General features: G+C 36.3%; 1 protein-coding gene across 1 annotated transcript in view; it reads left to right on the top strand.

Moving 5' to 3' along the window:
* WDR17 (WD repeat domain 17) overlaps window positions 1–20,475 on the top strand; it is a 111,967-nt gene extending 91,492 nt beyond the window's left edge. The window contains exons 23-29 of the mRNA XM_069096691.1: window positions 135–246; window positions 6,793–6,934; window positions 8,753–8,855; window positions 10,004–10,105; window positions 16,348–16,446; window positions 16,740–16,923; window positions 19,462–20,475. Coding sequence (XP_068952792.1) covers window positions 135–246; window positions 6,793–6,934; window positions 8,753–8,855; window positions 10,004–10,105; window positions 16,348–16,446; window positions 16,740–16,923; window positions 19,462–19,581 — 862 coding nt within the window. The 3' untranslated portion in view covers window positions 19,582–20,475. The remainder of the gene's footprint in view (window positions 1–134; window positions 247–6,792; window positions 6,935–8,752; window positions 8,856–10,003; window positions 10,106–16,347; window positions 16,447–16,739; window positions 16,924–19,461) is intronic.

Here is a 20,475-nt window from a genome sequence, read left to right as displayed (position 1 = left end):
GATTCAATATAAAATTATTATTTTAAATAGTAAATAGACAATGCAAGGGAAAATAGTAAAAGTGTTATGATTTTGAAAATTTTATAAACATTAGATTTTCCTAAAAACTTTTCCCCTTTTTGTCATTTGAATAGGGATTTGGCAACAGATCTTCTCTTGAGGATTCCTAATAATAAGCTGCACTTAGTAAAACTTTGTGCTTTCTACCCAGGATGTATTGAAGAGATAAATGATCTACATGAGAAGGTATATTATGTTGTTGTTGAGTTGTTTCAATAGTGTCTCACTCTCTGTGACCCCATTTAGGCCTTTCTTGGCAAAGATACTGGAAGTGTGATTTGCCAGTTCCTTCTCCAGCTCATTTTACATATTAGGAATTAAGTCAAACAGGGTTAAGTGATCTGCACAGGTTCACACAGCTAGTAAGTGTCTAAGGCCATATTTGAAACTCAGGTACTCCTCACTCCTGGCTTGGAACTCTATCTACTGCTCCACCTAGCTGCCCATGAGAAGGTACACTAATGAGAATAAAAAAATTTTTTTATAAATTTAATTTTTTGTTTTTTTGGAGGGAGGAAGGCAGGGCAATTGGGGTTAAGTGACTTGCCTAAGGTTACAGGGCTAGTAAGTGTTAAGTGACCAAGGTCAAATTTGAACTCAGGTCCTCCTGACTCCAGGGCTGGTATTCTATTCACTGTGCTACCTAGTGTCTACAAGAATATATATTCTTGATAAACAGAGAGGCTGTTGTGTTTTAATTTCCTTTTGAAGTTAAGAAACTGTAACATATAAGGAAATAAATCAATTATCCTAACCTGATTAGAATATTTTTCTCCTAATTATATTGACAGTTAGAAGTAGAACAAAGAGGTTATGTGACATAGTGGGTAGACAGCAGATTTCAGGACAGGAAGAGGTTTTAAGTTCTGCCAATGGCTCTCTCGGGCTAAGTCCCTTAACCTCTCAGTGTCCCCAGGCTGATCTACACCAATTAATTACAGAATAGTTGCCATTTTTGTTGGTAAAAGGAATCTCCTCACTCTACACCAGTGAAATTATACATCCATATAGATACATCTAAAGCCCTTTAAATGAATAAGCCTTGATGCAGACTTCGCAGCTGTGCTCACACTTATTCTATTTAGGAAGATTTGATATACAGCTGCCTCCCTGCTGGTCCTAGGGCTCTTCTCAACTTCCCAGAAGAAGTCTAATAAGAGCCCTTTTTTACATTACCTCAATACTTTCAGTGGATGCATATTCTTCTCCATGTAGGTGCTCACTCCAGCTTTGCAGACTGGAATCCACCCAAAATTTTCCTATGGAGTTCTTATTCATGTCCTCCCTGAAATCCTCAAACATGCCAAGCTTTTCTCTAGGTCTTTGAACATTACCTGTATACCATCCTTATAGGTGAGATGTCCCAAAGGCTGTCATTACCCCTCACTCTCAACACATAACTGAAGCCCTTTCTTGTAGTGCATCTCTTGTAGGTTACTTCATGGGTGTAGGTTGTCACAGATAATATACTGGCAAAATAGTTATGCCTACCAGGTGTGTTTTCACTACCCTTTGGGCAAACTGATCTTTAAGAATTCATGGTGTTTCATGTTTTACCACAATGTATTAGGGTTTTTAAAATGGGTTTTTGTTTCAGGGAGAAACTTGGGGTCATTGAGAGCACTATGAAATTTCCCAAATATAATCTAACTTTACCTATTCAATTCTGGATCCAGATCATTGACCATCTGCATTGTCTGTCTGGTTCATACATATTGAGGGCTCAGCTATATGAGCTACTCATCCATCTACATGTCATATGGTATGAACCAGTGGTATCAAATTCAAATATGAATGGATCCCTATGGACATATTGGCTTAGACAACTATAATTAGCATTATCTATGTTATGATGTATTTGATTCAGGCCATACTTGGAGCAATGAATTTACTGCATCTGGTCCAGACAATGGACATTTTTCCTCCTTGTTTTTCTAGGTGGATCACTTCTGTGCCATCATAAACTGTTGGAATAGGACTTTTGTGAATGCTTCTATAGAACAACCTTTAAAATATTTGAGGTCATCCATGTAGCAGAAGGAATACTGCATTTGGAAGCAGAGAAATGTGTTCAATTTGTAGCTCTGTTACTCATCTATGACCTTGGGAAAATCACTTAACTTATCTGGGTCTTGTTTTCCTCAGTTGTGAAATGAAAGGGTTAGACTCCATGACATTTAAGATTCATCTTTCAATCAATGTTCCTTTGCTTCTTCCAGCTCTATTCCTATAAGCCTATCAGTCTACTCCAAGTTTTCTCTTTCTTGGAGCCACATTCCCCATTTCTTCAATCTCTAAAACAACTTCAAGTCCTTTTTCCATCTTGATCACCTCTCAGATACCTCTTATCATCTTGGTTCCTTTTTGGCTTCCCACTGTCTTTCCTAACATGTTCATCCAGACCTAAATACAGTGCTCCAGTTGTGATCTAACTACTGCATAGTACCGTGGAATAAGCTGTACCTTTCTGGATACCAGACTTATGCTAATGCTGCCAAAGATCGTGTTAGGCTTTTTAGCTGAGGCATATTGAGTTTACAATCCGTTATAAAATAATCATCTTGTTCACATGAACCATATGGTCTGGGCAAATCTCCCCCATCTTGTGATTGTACTGGTGCATGAAACTTCTGGTAAGGAACCCCTACCTACCTATATAAGTCTGGAATTATTCTTCAACTTTTAGACCGAGTTGCTTCTTATACTAATGTGATTGCTTTTTAAAAACAGTAAAGGATACTCAGACATATTCACACTTCATTCTGTGGGATGTCTTTAGAGGTCTTATCAAGTGTACATTGATAGCTGGAATAGTAGCGCAAAAATAGCCAACTGAAATTTTATAGAGATTACTATGAAGTTCTATATTTGGGTTCAGAAAATCAAATCTACAACAAGGGTAGATGACAGTTGATATGAAACAAATACAGGGGAGTTAATGTGAAATGGCAATCATATATAGAAGTATAATCCTTTGTCTTGGTAAGACAAAGTGGAGTGTTGTGCCAGTGCTAACTATTCATACCAGACAGGACATTGATAAGTTGTAGTATGACTAGAGAAGAGTGACTAGGATAGTGAGAGAATTGATATTCATGTTATAAAAGAAAGAACTGAAGGAACTGGGGATATTTAACTTGGAGAAGATAAACCTATCTGTAATATTATCACTATACCAAAATATTTAAGGGATTGAAGAAGGTTTCAAATTATTATTATTGCTTAGCCTCAATACATAATTAAGACCAATGATCAGAAGTCACAGAGATATATTTTGACTAAATATAAGGAAACAAATTCTAACAAATTAGAGCAAGAGTGGAGATAGTGACCTCAGAAAGTGTCAAGATCCTATTTATTGACTGTTCAAGTAGCAATGTATGATTATTTTAGGGGAGTGTTATAGAAAGGGTGACTCAGGGATAGTTTGGATTGTTTGATCACTGAGTACCCTTCTGATTTGAGATTCCATGCTTCCAGTTCCCTCTTCCAGCTTTGTGTTAATCCTGAATTTGATAAACATATTACTTAGAGACAGAAGAATCCAACTTAATCCCAGTTATAGAGAAAAATGTTGAACAGAAAAGGACTAAGAGCTGGTTTGCATAACTGACATGGAATCACAGAATTTCATAGTCTGAAGGCTCATTGAGATCATCTTGTCTAATCTATTCTGAATAATAATGTCCTTTACAGTATCTCTAACAGAGGAAAATTCAGATTCTGCTTGATTGCATCCAGTGATGAGGAACCCATTACCTCTGAAAGAAGCTGAAGCACTTTTACGCAGTTCTTTTTATTAGGCAGTTTGCCCTTGCATTAAGTCACAATTTACCTCTCTGCAACAAACTCCCACTTACTCCTGTTTCTTTCCTCTGGGCCCAAGCAAAACAAATCTAACTCCTCTCTCATGTACCTCTGAAAACAGTTATTTCATTCCTCCAAGTCTCCTTTTCTTCAGGATAGACACTTCCAATTCCTTCTATGAATCCTCATATGACATAGCCTCCACTTGCCTTGCCAGCCTGACCTAGACTCACTCCAGTTGATGAATATTCATTCCAAAATGTCACATTCAGAACTAATTTCAGTTCTCCAGATGTGTTCTGAACCAGGAAGACTATAACAGGATGATCTCTATCTTCCCCTCATCCTTGACACTATTTTTCCAGTTTTCAGGCCTAAATCTGCAGGATCTGCTTAAATTCTTGTAAACTTCTGTAATATAATGCCAAGGAAAGGCAACTTCCCAAGGTTCAGAATACCAGCATAGGTGCTCTCCATTTTATTCAGTGACAAACCAAGAACAGAGAAGATCAAAACATGACATCATTCCAAATACAGCATTTACTAAGTGTGATTAAATAATCTCCAAGTACTACCCCACCCCAGGACCTTCCAATCATTCAATCATTTACAAAGTCCCTGTTCTAAATACTTCTCCACCCCTAGGCTATACCTTCATTTGGTCCACCACAAAACCCCTCTTCTCAAATGGAGATTAGTCTCCAAACATAAGTAAAGTACCTTCATTTGTCAATCACAGAGCACAATAAGGTCAAAAGTTCCCCACCCCTGGATCACAATTGAATCTACCCCAGAGTTACATCAAGTTTAAACACAGCACTTAATACCCAAATGGAGGTCTTTTCTTCATCTTGACATGAGGCAAGTTCTCAGCAATCTTAGTTCCTGGGGAGACAAGGCTTAGCAAGGCCATAAGATACATTGCCAGTCCCTTCATGAATTTATCCTCTGTCTGTAGAACAGTCCTAGAACCCCTGAACACATTAGCAAAGCCCTCTCCCAGGATTTCTGTAAACATACAACAAGAAAATCCTTCTTCAGGGCTTCTGAACCAACAGAAAGGCTCCCAGACCCCTGCAACAACAGCACTGTCCTTCACCAGTGGACAGTATTCATTCTGTCTGCAGGACAGTCTCCAGACCCCTGCAACAACAGCACTGTCCCTCACCAGTGGACAGTATTCACTCTCTGTCTGCAGGACAGTCTCAGGCCTTCTTAGCGAACAGCCAGGTTCCAGGACTTCTTCAACAAAAGGACTGTCTTTCACCAGTGGACAAATCTGGCAAAACGACATCAAAACAGACAGACAAAGTACCAGCAAAACAGCCATGTCTCCTCAGTCCTTGGCAGCTCAGGGGGCGGGTCTCAAAAGTCCAGGGCAATTCAAAGCGGCCACCAGCAATTCTCTTAGTCTCTCTCTCTCCACGAGGTGCTGCTTCCAAAAAGATCTTCCGCCTCTCTCTAGTGTCTCTCCAAATCTACATCACCAGCTCCTCCCAGTTCAGGACTTTCTTTTCACATCAACAAGCCCATCCCACAGGTGAGATTAACAAACTCTGGGTTTTAACACAATCAATTTGAAAACCAAGCCAATACAGGGGAATCTTTAATTGCCATTACTATCACACCTTCTTGTTATTGCTACAGTATATTAAAACACCCAGATCTTTTTATAGAAGCCATATCTTCTCAAAACAGTACTAGTGAGCTTTTTACCCTAAGTTTAGAATTTTATATTTTTCTCAATTTTATTAATTCCATTTTATTAGATTCTGGTCATCAGCTTGTTGATCCCAATTCTATCATCCAATTATGCTTCCCATTTTCAAATGTAATCATTTTTACCTTTGTTCAAGTGATTAATAAAAATATTGAACTGTATAGGGCTAAGGACAAATCTGTGGGTTATCATACTAGAGATCACTCACTCCCCAAGTTGGCATTATTGACAGTTCCAGATCTGCCTGACTTGACTAACACATCTAGACTCTATTTCTCTAATCTTTTGATTCATTTCAACAAGCATTTATATAGGCATTCATAAGGCAGATATGAGATAGAGGACTAAAGCCCAGGAAAGAATTGAAGACTGAATTTGTAGATGTGGGAATTACATGTAAAGACATGGTTGCTAATGAAGTTGGGAAAAAGTAAAGAAGGGAACAGGGCAGATGCTTGTTGATTAATTGATTCACAAAATGGGTGAAGATATAGATAACATTTCTAGAAAAAGGCTGAGAAAGATTGATCAGAGAGGAAGAACACCAAAACAGAACAGTGTCTGGTAAATTCAGAAAGAATAGTATATATTCTTTATATATATAGTATATATAGGATAGTCAACAGTCAAACATTGTGAAGAGGTGAAGAAGTATGAGAAATGAGAAAAGTTCATTTGGTTTAAAGATTTAGTGATAAAGAAGTGACCTTAAAGAGACCATTTTCAGTTTAACAGTTGCAGTGAAAGCCAGATCTCAGAGGTTGAGAAATGAACTAGAGGAAAGGAATTTGAACAGATGACCTCCTGTTTTGAGGCCTAAAGTTGCATGATGTTTAAATTCTTGTGACCTTCTTGATATTGCAAAACACCCAAATGTTTTTATAGGAGCCATATCTTTTTCTAGGGCTATCACTCTGAGGAAGAAAAGATGTCAGATGATAGCTTGAGGGAATGGCAATGTGATAGGGACAGCAGGATGATAGGACCAAGTGAAGGCAACTGTCAAAGAAAATAGCATGAAACCTTACTTTTCTTTCACCAAAGGTAACTCTAGGGATTAACAATAACAAATCCATGTAAATCTCTCTACAATTGTAATTTCAGATAGAAAAATATTTAAGAAATAAACAGCATTTATTCAGTTTCTCCTGTTATCTTTATGAACATGTTTAGAATTATTATTCTTTTTAACAATTGTTTTCTAGTGTAATCTGCCTACAATGGAAGAATGTACAGGATTAGCAGAGAATGCCCTTGCAGATGGAAATGTGTTTGAAACTATCAAGTATTACTTGTTAAGTAAAGAACCTGAAAAAGCCCTTCCTATTGGTATTCGCTTTGTCAAACGTGAGTTTTAACATAACATATTCGATCTACCTATTTATTTGACCTGTTTGCTTATTTTTGCAGTCAGTCTTAAAATTAAACAATGGCTCATGTATTGAAGGACTAAAAGAAATCAATGGTTCTAAAATTTAAAGAGGAAATACAACAGAAGACTGGCTTAATTTATTTTTTTCCCAAATGCTTTATTAACTTCTAGTTTACATCATTCATTTCTGCCAGATTTTGAGTTACAAATTTTTTCTCCATTTTTCCCCTACCCACCACCCCAAAATAGTGGTCCCACAGGACATCCCCTCCTCCAATCTTCTCTCTCCCATATCTTCTCCCATACCCCCTTCGACTTTTCCAGTAGGGCATGGTGGATCTCTGTGCCCCAGTGCCTCTACATCTTATTTCCCAATTACATGTAAAATAGTATTAATAATTGTATTTATATATTTTTAAACAATTGAATTTAAAACTTTTAATTCCAGATTCATTCCCTTTCTCCCTTGTCACCCACCCTTACTGGAAAGATAAGCAATTCAGTATAGGTTGTACATGTGTAGCTATGCAAGTATATATATATATATATATATATATATATATATATATATATATTGTAAAAGAATTATAATATATATTATAAAGACTTGTATATATTGTAAAATATTTTCCTTCCTCCTATCCCACCTCCCACTTGTTCTGTTCTCTACTTTGATCCTGTCCCTTTTCAAAAGCAGGTGCTTCCAACTTCCCTTCCCCCAGCCTGCCCTCCCTTCCATCATCCCCCCTCTCATGCCCTTCCCCCCTACTCTCTTATAGGGTGAGATACTCTATTTAGTGAGTATGTCATTCCCTCCCTGAGCCAAATTCAATGAGAATAAGGTTTTGCCTTCCTGTTCTTCCCCTCCATTGTACCCATTTTCCCTTGCCTCTTCTATATGAGATAGTTTACCCCATTCTGTCTCTCCCCATCTCCTCTCCTCTAGTTATATTCCTCTCTCACCTCTTAATTTCACCTTAATTTCACTATATATATTCCCTTCAACTATTTTCATACTAAGAAAAGTTTCGTCAGTTACAATTATCATTTTGCCATGTAGGAATGTAAATAGATCAACTTTGATACGTTCCTCATAATTTCTTTTCCCTGTTTACCTTCTCAAGCTTCTCTTGCTTCTTATATCTGAATGTCAAATGTTCTATTCAACTCTGGTTTTTTCATCAAGAATGCTTGAAAGTCCTCTACTCCACTGAATGACCATATTTTTCCCTGAAACATGATACTCAGTTTTGCTGGGAAGGTGATTCTTGGTTTTAATTCCAGCTCCTTTGCCCTCTGGACTATCATATTCCAAGCCCTTTGATCCCTCAGTGTAGAAGCTGCCAGATCCTGTGTTATCCTGATTGTGTTTCCACAATATTCAAACTGTTTCTTCTTGGCTGCTTGTAGTATTCTCTCCTTGATCTGGGAATTTTGGAACCTGGCTATAATATTCCTAGGAGTTTTCTTTTTGGAATCTTTTTTAGGAGGTGATGGTGGATTCTTTCAACTCCTATTTTGAGACTGGCTCAATTTAATGAGCTGTGTTTTCTTTCTCTTTAGTTTGGTCTGCTTGGAACTTGGTGTCTCAGAGGGTACTCTGAGTGAAAATTGCCACAAGAAGATTTTCATGATCTCTTACTTTAGTGACCTGGGAAACAGTAGATGAAATTGTTTTATAGAGAGAAAGGCAATGTTTTTATATGAAGTTTATGCAAATTTTGAGGATCAAATATTAACAGGTACTTTTAATTGCAAGGTTGCTTATATTTTCTTTTTTTAAAAAAATACAGAACAAATGGCTCATTCAGACTGGAATTTGGATACAGTCTACCCAGTTCTTGATCTTCTGAGTTATGTCCGCACTGAAAGACTCATCCTGCATAAATGTAGTGAGTGAGTACATCTTTCTTCCAGAAGCTGAAATTGAATTTCCAGCATTATTTAAAGATAATTCTTGTTATCTTTTGTCTTAATCCACTGTCAGTTTGATATTTAGTTTCTTGGAACAAATGAATGAACATTTGGATCATTAAACTTGTCCTGTGGGGATGGAGATGGATGGGTTAGAAGGGTAAGAGTAGTAGAGAACTCATTAAAATTACAATGGAATCAATTTGGAGCAAAATAATATAGTTTACAGCTGAAGTGTCTAACTCAAGGCCCACAGGCTACAAGTGACTGCACCAGAGTAAAGTATAATTGGGAAATGTTGATCAAATGAAATAAAAATACAATACAACAAAGATAATGCTAATTTATGGTTTTCTAGGTTAATATGCAACAGCAGGAATGAATTTCTATTTCAGTTTGATACCACTGGTGTAGAGGACCCCACATAATAACAGGGAAGGAGAAACCTACACATGGCTCAAGCAGAGTTGGCCCCAAACCTTTAGCCAGCATTGGGAATTGGTGCCATGGACTTCCAGGCCTCAGTGAGCAGCTCCTTGAAGGCAGAGACTGTTTTCTACATTTCTTCTTAACCCAGTACTTAGCACAGTGCCTGGAACCTAGAAGTGTTGGATGAATGCTTGTTGACTTAATGTGACTGTGTAGACAGCCATTGAAGATAATTCTATTTTATCTTCCTTGTAGAAAGGGTCACTGTGGCTTTAGAAAGCCTAAATTGAACCAGGAAATATGGGCAGGGAAACCTCCCTTCAGATCTACCCAGCACCATAAGAGCAGTGGAGTTCAATGCCATTTCTGTGGATGCCCACAAAGTACCAAAGAATCCCTAACTTGTCCCTGTTGTGAGTAGGAAAGTGGGAGGTAAGAAGAAGGGGGTAGGAAGGATTTGCATTTAAGATGTTAACTGTTTTAAATTTGAAAACATTTATGGAATAATTGTCATTCTGCTACTTAATCTGTATATGTATGGGTAGATAATTTTATAAGCTGCAAATCTTCAGCAATTCAAATTGTATCTTTCACTGAAATTTTAATAATTATACATAGTAATTATTTCTTTGGATGTATGTAGATGCTATTGTATGAAATAAACATTAGAATAATATTCTATTCTATGTGTTCTCTTTTAGAGTCCGAAATGAGCTGCTGATATTATGTGGTTACATTGGCGCTTTGTTAGCAATCAGAAGACAATATCGGAGCATTGTGCCAGCTCTTTATGAGTACACAAGGTACTTGCTGTCACGAAAGAGCAATTTGTTTTTGAAAATAGGGACTTGGAATCATTCTTTTCTCCCTGTTTCTTTAAAATCAATATATAAAATAAAACTTACTTAGTGGGGAGAGCAGGAGAAGTTTTCTCCCTACCCCAGGCCTACCATGCTAAATGCTGTGTCCTTGAAAACTATAATTAAGTATGGTAGACCAATAAGTGTCCAGGAATACCAGTGTTTCTGTTAGTTCTATAGGCTGGGGACGACATACAGAAAGAACTGCTTCCTGGTACAGACCAAAGGGAGGCAGGCTGTAGCATGTGCAGAGCCACAACCTGGTGAAAAATCAAACTGTCTTGACAGGTAGGCTAAACAAAGTTGAGGGTAACGAACAGGTCTCAAACCCATTGGTTAGGGGGGTATCCACCCAAAGCCTGAGAAGACATCTGCCAGTGGAATGGGCAGATGAGAACAGTTTGTTTCAATGGCCATTAAGACAACTAAAGCAGACACTGTAGAGGGCCCAGAGCTTGGTCAGACATTGAAGACTCTGGAGTCATCTACTGCATACCAGGTTGTCACCAGTTATCTTGACTTTTGTCCTCTCACTGGACTTTGATGACTCTGGAAGAGAGAGTGAGGCTGATGACTTTGTGCAGCTCTGTCTCACTTAAATCCAATCCATCCACAAGCCAAGATATCATCCTATGATGTCATTGGTGCTCTTTGAAAACGAAGGACAAACAACAGCAATATATAATCATGAGGTAGAAGGGATGGGGTTGGCCCCCTCCTTCTCCCCAAATCTTATTCGTGTAAAAATCATTCTCTTTGAGAATACATTAGGAAGTGACTCTTGGCCATGTGGGGACACCTTAGCTTGAACAAAGAGAATGAAACATGATCAGTGAGCAATGTTAACATTCAAAGGACAGACAAAAATTAAAAGATAGACTGGGAAATTACATCTATTAAAATGAATTCAAAGGTTAGCTGTACTTGTTAAAGGCAAAATTGTACTAAAATTTCTTGTCTGTGTTACTCAGAGTTAAAACTAGTAATTTAGAAAGCAATTTAGTATGTTATGCAACTGATTTGTTACAGTGATATAAACACACATGAGCTTGAGGTTTTTATTTTTTCTTCTCTGCCAAGCTATTGCTACATATCCGGAACATTCCCAGACTAAGAGGATTAATCACCCATATTTACCTTTTTCAAACTTCATCTGAAAGCCTTAAGTTCCTTTTTCCTTTTATTCCCAAAAAAGTTTACCTGTTGAGTTTCTGATGACTGGTTCCATGGAAAACATGCTGCAAATAGTTCTTTTTTAGAAATTATATTTGAATAAAATTTTATTCATAGGCTTATAGAAATAAAATTGAAAGACATCTTAGAGTTCATCTTGTCCACACTCCCTCTTTTTAATAAAGGCACTTAGGGCTCAGGGAGGATAAGGTGGCTTGCTCAAAGTCATACAGGTAGGAAGTGAGAGAGCAGGAAGATAACCTTTGGTTCTGGAAGATTATGCCAGTGGAGAACAAAATGTGGCAAGTTCTATGAAGATGGAAAGGATCCCAGTGGGGGCCCAGTGACAGACTGTGTTTGTCTTCCCAGGACCAGTCTAGCTGACTTTCGAGAGGAGCATCACCAGAAGGATGGCTACAAGGTGATACATTTTTGACCACAGCAGCAAAATTGCTTACAGAGCCAGAGAGGTTGCAATCTGCATCAGTAGAGGGACTCTTTACACTGATGAAATCACAGATCCTTGATGCACTAAATCAAGAAACTTGTGAGCTCTTATAAGCAATCAATCAATCCCTGGCCAAGGCCCCTATTTCTACTGTCTTACTCACTTCCAAAGTAGGCCATGTTGTTTTTGCTTGTGTAACTTTTTACATTCATACTTTCACAAAAGTGGGGATCAAGGCTGATTCATAACAGCATTTCCATTGCTTCCTATCAATTGACATTATTTTTTATTACTCTTTTAACCTTTAGATTTCTACACTTTTTGAAACAATACTGTCATAATTATTATCACTGAATTCTCTCACATAATATTTGCAATTTTATACTCATTTTAGTTCCCTCCCTATATTTGTGTAAATTAAGGATGTATCCACATGGTGAGAATTTTCTGGAAAGCAATAGAAAAAGTATCATCAGTCTGCCAAAGTACTGGAGATATCATAGAAAAAAGAAATACATTGTCCAAATGGCAGGGGTACTCATTGGAGGTGGCAGACAAAAGAGAAGGTGGGAGAAGCAGTGGAAGGTAGAGCAGTGTGGTCACCAAAAAAGCTGATGTGACTTTAGGCTAGCTATGGATAGAAGCTACAGAGATGTAGATCTGCATCCAGTGTAAGGAAAGATGCCTTAACAATTAGATTTAGATTAGCAAATTAGATTTGCCCTGGGAAATGACTAGACTGTCTCAAAGGCTTTTAAGTGAAGCTTGGAGAACTTTTTGTCATGAATGTTGTAGAGGGAATTCTTTTTTTTATTTATTTTTAGTTTTAACATTCATTTCCACAAGATTTTGAGTTACAGATTTTCTCCCCGTCTCTCCACTACCCTCCCACCCCAAGATAGCGAGCCTACTAAATACACCTTCCCCAATCTGTTCTGTCTTATATCCTCCCCCATTCCTCCCCACTTTCTTGTAGGGCAAGATGGATTTCTATACCCCAGTGCTTGTCTATCTTATTTCCCAGTTACATGTAAAAAACAATTTTTTTAACATTTGTTTTTAAAACCTTGATTTCCAAATTCTTTCCTTTCTTCCCTTCTCATCCACCCCTACTGGGAAGACAAGCAATTCAATATAGGTTGTACTTGTGTAGTTACACAAAACGTTTCCATAGTAGTTATATTGTGAAATACTATTTCCCTCCATCCTATCCTGCCCCCCACTTATTCTATTTTCTACTTTGACACTGTCCCTTTTCAAAAGTGTTTGCTTCTAACTACCCTCTCCCCCAATCTGCCCTCCCTTCTATCATCCCCTCTCTTATCCCCTTCCCCCCTGCTTCCCTGTAGGGTAAGATTTTGAATGTGTATGTTATTTTCCCTCCTTAAGCCAAATTCAATGAGAGTAAAGTTGATCCATTCCCTTTCACTTTCCTGCTCTTCCCCTCCATTGTAATAGTTTTCTCTTGCCTCTTTTATATGAGATAATTTACCCTATTCTATCTCTCCCTTTCTCCTTTTCCCAATATATTCCTCTTGTACCTCTTAATTTTTTCGATATCATCCCTTCATATTCAACTCATCCTGTGCTCTCTATGTATACATGTATATACATATATACACACATACACCCTCCTATACCTACATACATATGTATGTATACATATATACACACACATATTCCCTTCAGCTATCTGTAGAGTGAATTCTTCTGCAGTTATAGGTTGGACTAGATGGCCTTTGGAATTCCTTCCAACTATGAACCTACATGTTTATAATATTTAATCTAGGCCTTCTCCTCTTACCCTGCATTTCACTTAAATGTATTTGTTTTACTTTTTACTCTTCATCCTTTTATTTATATTAATATTTCATTAAATGTTTGTTGTTATAGTATATGTTTTATTTTTTCTCACATAAAATAATATTTTTGTTTTCTTTTTTTTTTTGCCTTTTTCTTGGAGGGGCAATTGGGTTTAAGTGACTTGCCCAAGGTCACATGCCTAGTAAGTGTTAAGTGTTTGAGGTGATATTTGAACTCAGGTCCTCCTGACTCCAGGGCCAGTGCTCTATTCACTGCGCCACCTAGCCACCCAATTTTTCTGTTTTCTTAGATCTCAGTCTTTTCCCTGTGATACCTCATTTTGATTATCAATTTTATTTATATCTAACATTTGCCAGATTTCACATAAATGGAGTAGATTAAGCAATATGACTGAAAAAGATCAACCTATTTTCAGATTTTTAGAACTAGAAAAGAACCCAGACACCATCCAGTTCAGCTCTCTAAATTTTCAGTAAAATAAGGCCCAGAGAAATGATTTTCCCAAGGTCAAGCATTAGTTGCATTTTTATTTTCAGATTTATCTCATCGAACTTTTAAGCTGCAAAAGTATTAGGTTACAAGCAGCTATGCTTCAAAGGAAATTGTTAACATAAGCAGAAAAGACTACAATAAACCGTACTTAATATAAAGTTTCTTCTACTTAGAAAAGGACTTTCCTAAAATGGGAGCTGCACTTGCCATTTCCATGAAAAATAAGTAACAGTAATAGTTAACAACCATGAAGACTCTGAAAAATAACATTTGACATAAAGTCAAAAGATCTGGATCATGATCCTATCTCTTCTATTACCTTCTTTGTAACCACAGACAAATCACTTAACCTCTCAGGGCTTCATTTTCTCTATCACTGAAATTATGGGGTTGGACTTGATAGCTAAGGTTCCTTCTTGCTCTGAAATGTAATTTTTCATCTATGTGATTCTAATATTTTCATACTTTTACCGATGCCTTTGTTTTTTTACATCCCAGTCATTTCCCAATATACCTCCCTGGCCTCCCCCTTCTTTCCCCTCTAGAAAAGGGCAAGCACAACCTTTCCTTGTAACAAAGCAAAGCCAGCAGTATGACTTCCTCTGGAAGCCTATGGAATATTCTATGCCTGTAGTTCCCTCCCTGAGAGAAGGGAAATATTTTTCATCTTTTAGTCTCCAGAACTAAAATTAGTCATTACTATTGATCTGAATCCAGCTGCCTTTCATTGTTTTTGTACATGTTTCAGTGTGCATCGTGTTTTTCTAGTTCTTACTATTCTCATCCGTGAGTCTAAACTGATACTTAAGTTTCATTTTTCAATTGACCATATATTCTTATTTTACACATTTTAGAACTTGTTATATGAGCAATAAAAACAGGAGAAAACGTAGTCTCTCTTCTGCTTGCTTTTTTATCCCATTTGGAAACACATGACACCATCTTTATTTACCTTCTTTTTATCTGCTATTTAAGGTTAAATAAGGTTAAACATCATCTAACTATTTTTTATTAGCAGTGATTGGTGTGTTTATTTAGCACTTGCTCTATTTTTGTTCTGAATCTACTATAAAGAAAAGACTTTAGATCTGAATAATGTTATTTTAAATTTCATTTGCTATTTTGATACATTAATCTTTTACTTTCAAATATTAATTCTGGGAGACAGTATGCATAATATGTAGTATGCTGATAAATGCTTAACAAGAGACTCTCCAAAAACATGGTGTACACATGACATACTTTTAATTTTAATCTGCCTCATTAACACTTTTTCCCCATCCTTCCTTAAGTCTAAACAATCAACAAAATAACAAATCAAGGTTTGATTTGTAGCATTTGCCAATTTTTGAGTTGTTAGCACCTCATGAAATGTTGGTCCAGGTTAGGAACTCAACAATCAGGGTAGAGGACCACAGGATAGAGGCATTTCCAGGGCCAATGTTCTCAGTAAAGTAAAAATAAACTCTTTTGGGTAGGGAGATGTAGAAGGTTTGAGAAAGGAAGTGCAGGTGTGGAATAGCTTCTGTGAAGAGTGTGATAATCAGCAAGAAATAAAATGTCTCCCTTGCTGCAAGTTGGGATATTTGAGGTTGGATTACCTAATTTATAATGTATCCAGATAGCTGAGCTGTGAGGGTGAGATTTCAGTTGCATCCATCAGTGTGTAAGCAGAAGTAGAGAGACAGATGGTGGGAGTAATCCAGGGTAGTCTTGGCAAGAGATGGGCACTTAGAGGATGAGGGGCAAGAGCTTCAAGAGAAGAGGACCCTGTGGAGCTAAAATGGCTAACTCTTGGGTTGAGATTAGAGATGAAGGAAAATAAAGTCTGAACAAGGGCAATGACCTCAGAAATTATTGAGGAGATGGAGGAATTCAAAGTTTCAGTGACTGTGAAGAATAGGGTTAGGAGGGGTGAGGCATAAGGAGAGATGGAAGAATAAGAGGTCATGGTCAGGGAGGAGATATCAGAGTTTCTAATTAGGGAAGTCGAACACTTGTGATTAAGGGTGAGATCTAGTATGTGACCATTCAAATGGCTGGTGTGGAGTGAGTTAACATGCTATTGAGACCTATCACCTTTATAACCATGGACAAAATACTCAACCTCTGGGACCCTCAATTTCCTTTTATAAAATGACAATCCTAATAATTCCTAGGGGATGAGTCTGAAAATCACATAAGTATGTAAAGCATTTTGCAAATCTTCAAGAGATATGGAAACATCAGTTATTTTCCTCTATTTCAGCCAGCTTTTAAAAAGGAGGGATGTGTCAGTGCCTTTGAAAATTGAACAACTTTCTGAAGAACTGGATGCCTGGAGAGCTTGCCTACATTTAGCCAACAAGTGAGTGTGATGTAGAAAATGAAATGCAGAATGGAAAATTGGATTTTATTTTATAAAATCCTGAGTCATTATTTGTTGGCAGAATGAATGAATCTTGATTTGCATAAAATATTCTGAATTATGTTAACCAAAACTAACCTTTCATTGTCTTTTTATAGGCCTTAGTTTTTCTATTAGTCAGTATAAAATAGATAATTTCTCTCATTTATGTGTGTTAGAATAGCTTATTTCTCAGGTCATTAACATTTTATGATTCCATAGTCCTTAAAAACTAACACATATTGAATACACAGATCAACAGAAGAACCTCCCTATACTCCTCCTTCTGACTGTCAAAGAATGATTTATGAAAGTCTGCTAAAGAAAATGAAGGAAGAAACATTCAGAGGAATCACTGGACCAGACTCTGTCACTGGATCAAATCTTCCAAGTCACTCAGATGTTCATACCTCTTGTCTGACAGGATTAAAGATCCAGGTACATCCTTTTATTATGCAAGTATGGTGTTAAAATAAGTTTACCTAATTAAAAAAATAATTTCTTAAGTATATGATTATGTCAAAATTAATCTATATGAGTAAAATGTTATGGGACCCAGCAGAGATCTGTTTTTTAGCAGTCTTCAGTGGCTGGTTTAAATGTCTTTTTTCTCCCTAACATGCAATACCAGTGATTCAATGTATTGTAGAAACATTCTAAGTAATATGTGCAGTTAGTAGTATGTACATGTAAGTATTTTAAAAAATGTTCTCAAAGAATTTATCATTATAATATAGGAGAGCAAACCAAATGATAAGACTAGGTGGTGCATACAAAAATTATATGTGGAAAATGCAATTGAATTGATAGTCTTCCCTTACAAGCCCACAAATAGCAATATACCAAAAATATTTGACACTTTTGATATATATGTTCTTGTCAGAAAAATAAATTCCCCTTAGAATATCAATCACTAATATTTTCATTAATCTAAAATAGAAGGAATCATTATGGCAGGGTTGGTGAGTACCCAAGGAAATGATACCAGTGTCTAAAAGAGTATTCATCACTGGTTAAGATCAGAACACTGAAATAAACCTCCCATATCTCAAGTACCTCTGGTGGAATTCAGAGCATATGTAAGTCATAACAGTAGAGCTATTTTACTTAAAATTTGTCTTCATTACACTTTTACCTGACCATGCCCAGTCCCTAGGCACCTATCCTGTGGTATTCAATTTCTTGTCCCACAAGTGTTAAGGAATTTGCATTGAAGACCAAAAACTTTCAAGACCCAAGAAATGAATCCCTAAAGATAACCTGTATGGCCAGTGGAGAAAGTATTTTAGATAGGAAGAAGGGTCTTCACACCTCTTGAATTGAACCACATAGGTCACAATCAACTGCACTTTATTAATAAATGGGGTCTGACTACAGGGAAAACTGGATTTGCTAGCGTACTAATTAAGTTATCTAAAGGCATTGATATTTGTCAACACTACTAGTATAGGATTTGGTGGTAAATAAATGTGTTGCCATCTGCCTAGTCAAAACTGCTGAAAATTCAAAGTGATTATAGATTCACAGTCAAGGTTAGAACTAGATAAATTTGTGAAATTGAGCCTCTCCAATACTACTTAACTCTGCTTCTATAACCCTTTCTCCCCCAGTCCATTAGCTTAGGATTTCAATTCTTCCTTCCCATTTTAGCCTAATGACATAGCTTCTATCCTCTATTGAACCTACTCTCAGAAAAAGATCTAATAAACTGATGTGCTCTGAAATATAAATAGCTGATAAGGCTTAATGTATTGTCTCTCCCATGACAATTTGCATTTTAACATAAAATTAAAACCAAGTCAAAAGAATTAATCTATAATTATGAAAATTCAGGCATTAGTAAGGGAATAGGAGAGATATTTTGGTAGGCAGTAGAGCCTTCAGAGCACCTGTGAAATAAGACTACAAAGAAGGCTCTGCTTGTCAGTAATTACACTCATTCTTTATGTGGCAGGGAATATTTGATCGCAGTGGACATATAACATTTTGAAATGTGATATGAGAGGAAACTGCATAGACTGGGCTCTAAAATGACATGTCTTGCCCAGAGGATAATTTCTAAAGTCTTAAAGGAACATCTTATACTTCTGTATCTGAACTTAATGTAAATTGATAGCACTTGGTTTCTCTCCAATATCTGAAATATTGAAATTATATAAAATGAATTCAGTTGCCCCCTTTGGTGCCAGACATGGAATCAGCAAGACTCAACTTAATGTCATATGAGTTAAAATCTGGCCACAGACACTTACTAGCCGTGTGACCCTAGACAAGTCACTTAACCCTTTAAGTGTTTGCCTCTTTTTTTAACTGTTTGCCTCAGTTCCTCATCTGTAAAAGAGCTGGAGAAGAGATGGCAAACCACTGCAGTATCTTCATCAACAAAACTCTAAATGGGATCATGAAGAGTTGAACAGGACTGAAACAACTGAACAAAATGAATCTAATCTAATCTATCTATCCTGTTTTAATCAGAGTAACATATATATATATATATATCTATTCTATCACTCTCTTCATATGAGGACTATGAGTGTAATATGGATAATCCTAGCATGGGTGTCAAACATTAGTGTGCTTTCATTTTTCCCAGTGAACAGGTGAAATTTTGAATTTGAATACATGTCTGTCATCCATATACACAGAACATCACTAGGCATATGTGTTTTCTTTTTAAACTAGGTAACTATACTACATCTTCAAAATAAAGTTGATTATTTTCTCAGTGATATCATGAATATTTATGTAAGGGATTTGGATTGTAAAAATGAAAATTTACATTTTATCTATTATAGACTAAGACAAAATTTAAGATATATATTTGTAGTTACTACTAATAATCCGTCTTTCTCCATGTATTTTCATTTCCTTTGATATTTATATGAACTTTGAGAATGATTATTTTCTAGAAGTTTAAAACAAATTTCTTATTTATAAACTTCCTTTCTTATTTCTCCCATTACTTTTGCATTATAGGGTCCTGTCTTTTTCCTTGAAGATGGAAAATCAGCAATTTCACTGAATGATGCCTTGATGTGGGCAAAAGTGAATCCATTCTCTCCCTTAGGGACAGGAATACGACTTAATCCATTCTGAAAGAATTATTTTTCTCCATACTAAATTGCAGTTGATTTATTCTGACTGACAAATATATTGGAATTTTTACACATAAGGGAAGGAAGATGAAAAATTGTGAAAATGAAACATTTACGTGATTTTAAAGGAAAATCATCACCTCATTTAATGACAGTTATGTTTGAAAGAAAAGTTAATATTCTTTTTATCAGGCAACTAAAAGACTATATTATCTGCAAAGCACGAAAATTCTTTGCACATTAAGAAAAATACCAAAATGCTAAGTAGTTGAAACACTGACATTTATAATGTTTCAAATACAAAAAAGGCAAGATAAGCATTATGACCTGACATCCTACAGATTTTAAACTAAATGACTACCTATAGTTTTGGATTTGTAAAATGTGTAATTATCCCTTTTTATCTTTATCTCATGTTTAATAAAATATTTCTCTTAGAAATTTGATAAGTGTAAATAAATGTGTCCATAGTTCAATCAACTCCTTTTTTCAAGGTCACATGAAAAGTTCATCTCCCTAATCACATACATTCAAATTATGTTTCCATATTGACAAAATAAACTAAGCAAAATTATAAAATTCAGTCAGGTATCTGGGAATTTATAGAATCAATGACTCAGCTCCTCACTTTTCATCTAGATGTTTGTAATTAGATAGACATGGCCTAATTGTTTAATTTTATTTTGATTAACATTTAAAATGTATATAATGAACCTGTTCTTAGTTGATCTTAACTAAAAATTTTGAGATAGTACAGAGTGTGTTCATGAAAGCAATTTGGAAGACCTTATAAGGAAACCACACATTTATTAAAAACAATTAGAACACACTATGTAATTTTAACTCTTCCTCCTTTTAAACTATTTGCTTGAAAAAAACAAGGCAGAACTCTACA

This window comes from Petaurus breviceps, unplaced genomic scaffold, assembly GCF_028583685.1.
Source record: "Petaurus breviceps papuanus isolate PSGF00001 unplaced genomic scaffold, PetGlider_PUasm1.0 126, whole genome shotgun sequence".
Lineage (NCBI taxonomy): Eukaryota > Metazoa > Chordata > Mammalia > Diprotodontia > Petauridae > Petaurus > Petaurus breviceps.
The sequence above is the reverse complement of the archived record's forward strand: the minus strand, read 5'-3'. Positions and strand labels throughout refer to the sequence as shown.